The sequence below is a fragment of the Thecamonas trahens genome (assembly GCF_000142905.1).
Source record: "Thecamonas trahens ATCC 50062 unplaced genomic scaffold supercont1.2, whole genome shotgun sequence".
Lineage (NCBI taxonomy): Eukaryota > Apusomonadida > Apusomonadidae > Thecamonas > Thecamonas trahens.
The window spans coordinates 625311-634301 of NW_013657678.1; the positions used below are offsets into that span (position 1 = coordinate 625311).

Sequence of the window (8991 nt, forward strand, 5' to 3'; positions counted from 1 at the left end):
CTACGGCGAACACGCCACGATGCAACGGCACAGGGAGTTGGTGTGCGTGGTACCGTCCCTCCGCGGTCACCCCAACCTCATCAACAAGTCTCAATCCTCATCACGCCCATTCTCACTCATGACATTCCGCTACCACTGCTATGTCGGTTCATGCCGGCCTCTTTACGGCATCCAAGCAAGCTGTTTGCCATGCGGACTTCTGTCCATCGTTCTCCAGCAGCAGCTCGCAGCGACAGGCGAGCTTGCACCACACGCCACATCGCACCACCATACTTGTCCACGACGGGCTATGCAAGGCTTTATCAACAGTATCCAGAGTGCTGACAACACGACGCTCTCGCGGAAGCTCACAAAGCTTGCCAAACGCCTCGATGCGGCTCTGGTGGACGACGCGCCAGCCGAGGTGGTGACCAAGCTGGAGAGCAAGCTCGAGGCGGTCCGGGCCGAGATCGAGGCCCGGGCAGCGGCGGCGCTAGCCACTCCGAGGCCACACGCAGGCGACAGGAATTGCAATCTAGAGGAGCTGTCTGATGCAGAGCTTGTTCGTCTTCGGGGCAAGTCGGCCCGCAAGCTCACGGCAGCCGTCGCCAAGGGCAAGACGGCCAGAGCTGGCGCCCTGTGTGCGGCGGTGGTGGCGCTTGAAGCCGAGATGGCACGCCGGGAGCTTGATGGTGCAGGTAACGAGTCCGATGGTAGCGACGATGAGCTGCTGCCAGAGATCCCTGTCGGCGCCACCATTCCACGAAACGCGCTCCTCAGCGCGCCGACTCTTGTTCTCGAGCATCTCGTCGACGGCCACATGCGGCTTGGACCCGCGGACGAGGCCGTGATCCACGCCGAGCTGGCGCTGCGGCGATCGAGCGGCGTAACGCCAGCCAACGTTGGTGAGCACGTGGCCAAGCTGCTCCACGCAGGCAAGCCCGTCCCGACTGCTGTTGTCCGGCGGCTAGTGGCCATCGCGATGAGAAGGTGACCGCCTCTCGCGGATGCGGCCCGCGTTTACGGCTAGATCTGAATGCCCTTGGACGCGCCGTCGATGGCGTCGATCCAGGCCACCATGTCATCCTTTCCGCCCTCGGCCTGCAAGTAGTAGGTCCGCGCCTCGGTGACGACCTCGAAGACAAAGGTCCGCTTCTTGGTCACGGCTGGGTCACCGCAGACCTGCACCATAGCGATCTCGCCGAGCGGGATGGCGCCCTTGATCGGCTTGTTCTTCTTGGGCGCATAGGTGAGAGCCGATGGGGTGATGGTAAACCAGCGTTTGGTCCAATTGGTCCGTGAGCCGCCGCGCTTGTTGAGGAAACCCTCCTTGCCGATGCCCTTAATGGCGCTGCCCGGGCCCGACGGAGCGGCGGCGGCGGTGATGGCGATGACCTTTTTGAGGATGACGAGCCAGGAAAACATGATCTCTTGCGTTGGCGCGATAAAGTGGAAGGTGCGATACGGGGTAACGACCTCGAAGCAGTTGGCCTTGTCCTGGTCCGAGTTTCGTGAGACGCTCGTGACGTCGGCCAGCTGGATCGAGCCCTTGAGTGCCTTGCCCTCCTTGGCGGCGTAGGTGATCTGCGACGGGGTGAGTGTGACAAACCGCGACGACCACGAGTTCTTGGAGCCCGCGCGCTTTTGTAGTGTCGACGACTTGACGATGGCGTCCGGGTCGCTGAGGTCGACGGTGACGCCGTCGACAACAAGCTCATTGGATGAAGACGACGGCGCGGCACCGGGCGGCACCGAGCGGCGGGCCGAGGCGCGGGCCTTGTCCGGGTGCAGAGCCATGTCAAAGGCCTCGAGCCAGTCATTCATCTCGTCCTCGGAGCGGGCCTGGAGCTTGTATGTCCGCTTGGCAGTGGCAATGTCGATGCGGAAGAGGCCGTCGACCTGGGCGGCCGAAGTCATGTCGCGGACAAGGATCTCGCGGCGCTGGGCCGAGTTTTTCTTGGGCGCGTAGGTGAGCTTGGAGGTAGTGAGGACAAAGAAGCGGGTGAGCCAGTTCTGACGCTGACCACCTTGCTTCTGCAGGTAGCCCTTCTTGAGCTCTGAGCGGGCCTTGGCCTCCTGGCGACGTGCGGCGGCGCGCATGCGGTCTGCACGTTTGATGGCGAGCGCAAGGCAGACGATCCAGTTGTCCATGGTCTCTTCGTTACCGGCATACATGTAAAAGGTGCGGTATGTGGTGTCGAGCGCAATGCAGTTGGCCTTGCCCGAGCTGGCATCGACGCCGACCTTGGTCATGTCGTCGATCTTGATTCGGCCCTTGACTGGCTTGTACTTGTGGGCCGAGTAGGTGAGCTCTGTTGGAGTAAGCGCAAAAAAGCGCTGCTCCCATGCGACTCGGATCGACGACCCGCCCTTTTTCATGAGGTAGCCCTCACAGGTCGCGACCTTGAGCGACGAGCTCCGCGGTGGCGGTGGCGGCGGCGGCTGCAGCGCCACGCCCTGTAGTTCGGCTGGTAGTCCCTCGACGTAGGCATCGCCGAGCTCGGCGCGAAGTTCGGCCGAGGTCTTGCGCTCGCCAGAGACTGCAGCTCCACCTGCCGGCTCGGCCTCGGGCTCCTTGAGCTTGGCCTCGGCCTCGGCGAGTGCAGCGCGCTCGGCAGCAGCAGCGGCGGCCTTTTCGTCAAGCGCGGCCAAGCGCTCGGCCTCCTCGGCCTCGGCGGCGGCACGAGAAGCGGCGGCGGCAGCCTCGGCGGCGGCACGCTCCTCGGCGGCGGCGGCCTCCTTGGCCTTGCGCTCTGCCTCCATGGCTTCGCGCTTCCGCTGGTCCTGCTCGGCCTGCTCAGCGGCAAGCATGGCGGCCTGTTCGGCCTCGAAGCGCTCACGCTCGAGCCGCTCGGCCTCGAGCCGCTCGGCCTCGAGCCGCTCACGCTCGAGCCGCTCGGCCTCGAGTCGCTCACGCTCGCGGCGCTCGGCCTCGAGCCGCTCGCGCTCCTTGCGCTCGTACTCGAGGCGGGTGATTTCGACGTCGACTCGGGTAAGGCGAGCAGCCTCAAGCGAGGCGAGCTTGTCAGCAGCAGCGGCGGCGAGGGCGGCACGGGCGAGGGCGCCGCGGACCATTCGCTGGATCTTGACGACCGAAGCCGAGAGCCGCTCCTCGCGGACCATCTCAAGCGAGGTGGAGAGGCCGTCCTTGAGAAAGACCTTGGACTTTCCGATCTGCCACTGCAGCGATGCGGGTGCGCCGTCAGGAGTGTCCTCCATATGGGCGAGCGTGCCGGCGGACTCGATGATGGCACGGCACTGGTCCTGAACCGACGCCGGAGCGGCCGAGGCGTCGAGCAGGAAGCCGAAGCGGGCCAGGAAGTCGTCAAACGGAACCCAGACGGGGTACGCGCGCTTGCGCATCTCGATGGTCTCGAGCATGCCCTGGCAGCGAATCTGGCGCATGACAACGGCCGGGTCAAAGGTGTCGGCCAGCTGGGCGTCGTTTGGCTTGATGCAGCGGATAAAGTGCAGGTCGGTGGCGCCGAGGGTATCCATGAGCGAGTTGAGCGAGGTCATAAACTGCTGCGCGAGGCCGGCGGGGCCCTTGGCGCGGCCGCGGCCGCCACCAGCCGGGACGGCGGCTGGGGTCGCGAGCGGGGCGTAGACGGCGGCGACTAGTGCGGCAGACGAGGCGGCGACTAGCTCGTTAAACTCGGCAAATGGCGGGTCCTTGTTTTTCTCGAGGAAGCCGTCGATCTCGTAGGTGACCGGGCCGGCGTAGTGGTTGATGGCAAAGGCCGAGTTGGCAGCCTTGCGGGGCGCGTCGTAGTACGGCGAGCCGCGGAAAGCGTCGTGCATTTTGGAGAGGAGGTTCGCGTCTGAGCCGCGCGGGACCTTACACTCGTCACGGAGCATGGCGAGGATGCCCGAGTTCTTTTGCTGGATGAGGTCGAGGCACTCTTGGTTGTCCTTGAACTCGATGGCCTCGACGTTGAGGCCCTCGGCCGAGTACTCTGCGAGCTGGAGCTTAAAGGTGTGGGCGACAAAGAGCTGCTGGAGGCGCTCGTTGACAAAGTTGATGAGGAACTGCTCAAACGAGTTGTGCTCAAAGATCTCAAAGCCAAAGATGTCGAGGATGCCGACGTATGGCCCATCGAGGAGCGGCGTGGCTGAGTCGGCGGACGAGGCGACCGAGGCATTGATTTTGACGACAAGCCAGTCAAAGAGGCGCGAGTAGAGGGTCTTTGCGGCCGAGCCAGCGGCGATGCGGGCGTCGTTGGGGGTACGCGGCTTGTAGTAGATCGAGTTGCGCGAGACAATGCGACGAGTGGTGAGGGTCTTGGAGAGCTCGGCTGGGGCAATGCCGAGGAGCTGGGCAATCTCGTTGACGGGCGTCTCGTCGGCCAGCTGACAGCCGTCTGAGCCCGATGGCGTGAACTGGACGTTGCCAAAGAGGAGAACGGCCGAGACGACCGAAAAGACAAAGTCAATTTCGTCGGGGACAAGGCCGATGGCGTTAAAGGCGTCCTTGAGCTCGATAAAGTCGTCGGCGTCGTTGGCGCCGGGGATGGTGTAGCAGCCCGGATTGAGGTACGCGTACTCGCTCACGTCCTTGAGGAAGAAGCGCTCTTTCTCGGCAGCAAAGGTACCGGCCAGGAGCTGGTAGAATATGTGGTAGTTGCGCTCGGTACCCGACTGCGAGCAGACGCGCGACTTTTCGAGCAGGTACGTCTCAAACGAGGCGCCGGCGATGGAGCCTACCGAGTCAAAGTGGACCTTGATAAACTTGCCGAAACGTGATGAGTTGTTGTTGCGGACGGTCTTGGCGTTGCCAAAGGCCTCGAGGACCGGGGTGGCGGCGACGATGCGGGTGGCGAGCGGGGCGGGGGCATAGTCCTCCTCGTCCGAGTCGTAGGCCATGTCGGCGGCGTCGTCGTCGTCGTCGCTGCCGGTGTTCTGCGAGGCGACGCGGGTGGTGTACTCGAGGATGAAGCCGGTGGTACGTGACTTGCCGGCGCCAGACTCGCCCGAGATGACGATGCCCTGGGCGCGGCCGGTCGAGGTGGCCTTGCGGTAGGCGCGGTCGGCGACGGCATAGACGTGCGGCTCGGCATCGGCGCGCGAATTGGACTCGAGAAAGCGGGCAACGGTGGCCGGCCCGTAGAGCGCAGGCATGGCCTTGTACGGGTTGATGGCGAGGAGCGCCGAGCCCATCCAGGCGTAGATGTTGGAGCCGGCGAGGCGGACACGCGACAGATGCAGCACATCGCCCTCGGAGAGCCGCGGGAGAGTCACCAGGTTCTCGACACCCTCGGGCTCTTCTACCGGGAACGAAGTCGGGACGATGGCGTCGAGCGGGACCGACGCGGTAGCCGGTGACGGCGACGAAGCGAGGGCAACGTCCATAAACTCGACCGTCGCAGCTGACGAGCCCACGTTGGCAACTGTGGCAAGAGCCCATACCATCGTGTCTGAGGGCACCCAGACACGATCACCCTACGGATATAGCGTGGGCGAGAAAGGCGGGCGGGCGGGCGGAGTGGGCGCATGGCGCACATTCCGGCGAAGCGATGACCAAGCGAGACGGGCAGGTGCGACGGCATGTTGGTATGCAGACCACCAAATCGCCACGCACGGGTACCCAAATGATGTAGCATGTGTATAGTGAGTATATGTATATACCTGGTGAGTATGAGCATGTATGGGTATGTAGAACTACCTGTAGCCGCCATGGTGTCCCCCCCCCCCCCCCCTCCCTCCCCGACAACCAATACCTCTGTTTGCCATGTCTCCACCCACCTGCAGCACCGGGTGACCACGAGAAGAGAGACGAGGAGGACAAGGAGGACAAGGAGGACGAGGGGGGCAGGGGGGGGGGGGGGGGGGTCTCTATGAAGTGGTATTGGCTATGTACTCGTTGGCATGGTGATGGGGTGATTGTGTAGAATCTGTGATTACGTACCGTCTCGAGATGTGCTGCCATGGGTGCGGGCGTCGACAGTCTGGAGGAGACGAATGGTTGGGTTGGGTTGGTTGGGTTGGGTGATTGGTTGGGTTGGGTTGGTTGGGTTGGGTGATTGGTTGGGTTGGGTTGGTTGGGTTGGGTGATTGGTTGGGTTGGGTTGAGTGGGTTGGTTGGTTGGTTGGTTGGTTGGTTGGCCGGTTGGCCAGTGGCTTGGCTGGTTGGCTGGTGGCTTCCTCTCGCCAGCGGCTTTGCAACCTCTCTTCTCAAAAAATGTCAGCTGCCCCGCCGTCGTACACACCTAGCGGGCCACCACCTGGCCAGCAGGGCTACGGAGCCCCGCCCTCGTACCACCAGCACCAAGTGCCTGCACCATACGCACCTTCACACCCTCAAGGAGGTGGCGGGTATGGTCCGGCGCCTACCACCAACAGCGGTGGTCACTATGGACAACCGCCGCCTGGCCAGCCGTACGGCGTTACGCAACACGGAGCAGCAGCAGGCTACGGCCATCATCAGACGCCAGCCAATCATGGCAATCCTTATGCTCAGCAAGGTCATCCCAATGGTGGCGCCGGTGGCGTCCATGGCTACTCGAACGGACAGCAGAATGGTGGTCATCCTCGCAAGTACGAACGTGGCTGCTATCGCCCCGGTTGCTCCTCAAAGCTGCCGACCTTCCAGATCACCGTCTGCTGCGCCTGCCTTGAGGATCCGGTCACGTTCTGCACCGCTGTGCCGACCTGCTTCTGCCAAAACTACAATCAGCGTTTTGAGATTCTTCGGAGAACTGGCTTTGAGTACGAGTACCTTGGAGGTGCGCTCCGTGGGCCGTGCTGCTGCATGTGCGAGCCGCTGGCTGACTGCATGGAGGACGATCCGAGCTGCGGCATGCTCTGTGAGGTCATCTGCTGCCATCCGTGCGCGGTTCAGGTCACCCGCGGCATGGTTGCTTACCACTACAACCTCCGCGACCGCTGCTGCCTCGACTGTGGTATCTTTGCCGACTTTGGCGACGGCGACTCGTTTGCTAGCGAGGTTATCAGCTTTCTGTACAACTCGGCCGTCTCGGCCTGCTACATCACGGCAAACGCGTACGAGTTTCGTTACCAGGACTCGCTTCAGAACAAGCGCCCACCAGCAAATCAGCCACCGGCGTGGGGCCCGGGAGCGCAGGCGCACCGGTAGCGCCCACGCAGCCGCTGCAGCTAGTTGTCGTCGAGGCGGCGGACAACTTGCTCGTATACGAACCACGAGAGCGCAGCCGATGGGGTGCCCTTGAGCAGATTGGCACCCAGACCGCGGTAAAGACCGGTAACACCGTGGCGGGCAGCGATTTTGCGGCCGCAGTCAAGCATGCCCGAGTACTTTGCGTCGACGCCGGGCATGCCCTGAGCCTGGAGACGTGTGCGGGTGACTTGGGCGGGGTAGGCTGCGATCTGGCCGGCGGTGGACGAGAGCATGCCGCAGGCGAGGACGACTGCCGCACCGGGCTCCGAGTCGTGGAACCGCGTGGCGTAGAGCTCCTTGAGGTACGAGTAGGTGACAAAGTCAATGCCGACGTAGGGGACGACGCCGACGAGCGAGGGGCCGAGGCCGGCGTAGACGCCAGAAATGCCCGAGGCGCGGAAGGTCTTGGCGAGGCAGTCGATGATGCCGGTGTACGAGCCCGGCTTGGAGATGGCAAGCCGGGTCTTGGCAACTTCCATGGGGTAGATGGCGACAGTGGAGGCGACGCCGGCGAGTGCGCCCGAGGTAAAGCGCTCGGCCACAGAGATGTTGCGCGGGTCCGAAGCGACGAGGGCCTTGATCTGCGAAAAGAAGAAAAAGCGCGCGGCAGTCTCGGGCCCTACCTTGAGCACGTTGACGCCATTGCCGCGCCAGTACGCGCGAAGGCCGCCTTCGGCGTAGATGGCGGTCATGGTGGCGCGGATGCCGCCGCCGGGCGGGACTCCGCCAGCGGACCCAGCCTGCAGCATGACCTTGATGCGGTCAGCGGGTGCAGTAGCAGTGCGCGAGACCGCGCCCGCGCACGCGCCCGCCACCAGCGTCTTCCACGGCGGGCGCGGGAGCGCGTCGAGGTCGTCGGGCATGCTCAGCGACTCGCCGATGTCGATGGCCGCCGACTTTGCCCAGTACTCAAAGCAGGCGCGGACGTTCGAGGCCGGCAGCATCATGAGAAAGTCGCGGAACTCATCAAAGGTAATGCGACCGTCGTGGTTAGCATCCATGCGCTCGAGCAGGGCTGAGATGTCAGCATCAGAGGCCTTGAGGCCGAGCGACTCGAGACCGCGGCGGAGCTCGGCAACGTCGAGCGCGCCAGAGTCATCGGTGTCGAGCTGGTCAAAGACGGCCGCCATGGCAGCAGTCCGACGGGCGGCAAAGGCGACAAACTCTGCATACGATATGACGCCATCAGAGTTTGCATCGGCCGAGTTGAACACCTCATCGACGGCCCTGTCGGTGACTGGGATGCCAAGCGAGCGCATGCCGACGGCAAACTCCTTGCGGTCGAGCGAGCCGTTGCCATCCGTGTCGAGGCGCTCAAACGCTGCCCGGATGGCCTGGTCCTCCAATCGTCCTCTGCGCCAAGTCTCTGACGTCGACGGTGTTGCCATTGCTGCCTGCTGCTCTCTCCCGTCCACCTCTCGGTTGGCTACGCGTGGAGTGCTGCTGGCGCACCTGACGATGTCTCACTGGCTTGGTTTGGTTTGTTCGGCGTCTGCTCGGCCACAACGATTGGTTTTGCCACAAACCCAACAAACAATCGTTAACGATTAACTCCCCAACATACAATCGTTGATGATTAACTCCCCCAACAAACAATCTTTAATGATTAACTCCCCCAACAATCAATCGTTAACGATCACTCCCCCAACAAACAATCATTAACGATCACTCCCCCAACAAACAATCGTCAACGATCACTCCCCCCCCTCCCCCCCCCCTCCCCCCTCCGCCTCCACCTTCCCAACCCCACCGCATTCCCCACACGTCTCCACTGTCCCCCCATCCCCCCCACCCCCAACCCTCCACCCCCCTGTGTACTGAACACTACTGGTTGCTGAAACAAGTACGCCCCCCTCCCCCTCCTCCCCCCCCCTCCC

At 63.3% G+C, this 8991-nt stretch overlaps 5 protein-coding genes across 5 annotated transcripts in view; 3 read left to right on the forward strand and 2 right to left on the reverse strand.

Moving 5' to 3' along the window:
• Window positions 1-281: 281 nt before the first annotated feature.
• On the forward strand, window positions 282-973 carry AMSG_00584 (uncharacterized protein; the record flags this gene model as incomplete). Its single annotated transcript, XM_013907401.1, has 1 exon — window positions 282-973. The coding sequence occupies exon 1, from the start codon at window positions 290-292 to the stop codon at window positions 971-973; it is 684 nt and encodes a 227-aa protein (XP_013762855.1). The 5' UTR covers window positions 282-289.
• On the reverse strand, window positions 885-5931 carry AMSG_00585 (uncharacterized protein). The gene is made up of 2 exons (XM_013907402.1): window positions 5885-5931; window positions 885-5418 (listed from the first exon to the last, which is right to left on the reverse strand). Exons 1-2 carry the CDS (start codon window positions 5903-5905, stop codon window positions 1006-1008), a joined length of 4434 nt encoding a protein of 1477 aa, XP_013762856.1. The 5' UTR covers window positions 5906-5931; the 3' UTR covers window positions 885-1005.
• A 497-nt stretch (window positions 5932-6428) lies between these two features.
• On the forward strand, window positions 6429-7072 carry AMSG_00586 (uncharacterized protein; the record flags this gene model as incomplete). Its single annotated transcript, XM_013907403.1, has 2 exons — window positions 6429-6452; window positions 6554-7072. 2 exons carry the CDS (start codon window positions 6429-6431, stop codon window positions 7070-7072), a joined length of 543 nt encoding a protein of 180 aa, XP_013762857.1.
• Window positions 6880-8514, reverse strand: AMSG_00587 (solute carrier family protein). The gene has a single exon (XM_013907404.1). It carries the CDS (start codon window positions 8500-8502, stop codon window positions 7093-7095), a length of 1410 nt encoding a protein of 469 aa, XP_013762858.1. The 5' UTR covers window positions 8503-8514; the 3' UTR covers window positions 6880-7092.
• A 384-nt stretch (window positions 8515-8898) lies between these two features.
• The window catches only part of AMSG_00588 (branched-chain-amino-acid aminotransferase), a 1589-nt gene continuing 1496 nt past the window's right edge, over window positions 8899-8991 (forward strand). The window contains exon 1 of the mRNA XM_013907405.1: window positions 8899-8957. Coding sequence (XP_013762859.1) covers window position 8957 — 1 coding nt within the window. The 5' untranslated portion in view covers window positions 8899-8956. The remainder of the gene's footprint in view (window positions 8958-8991) is intronic.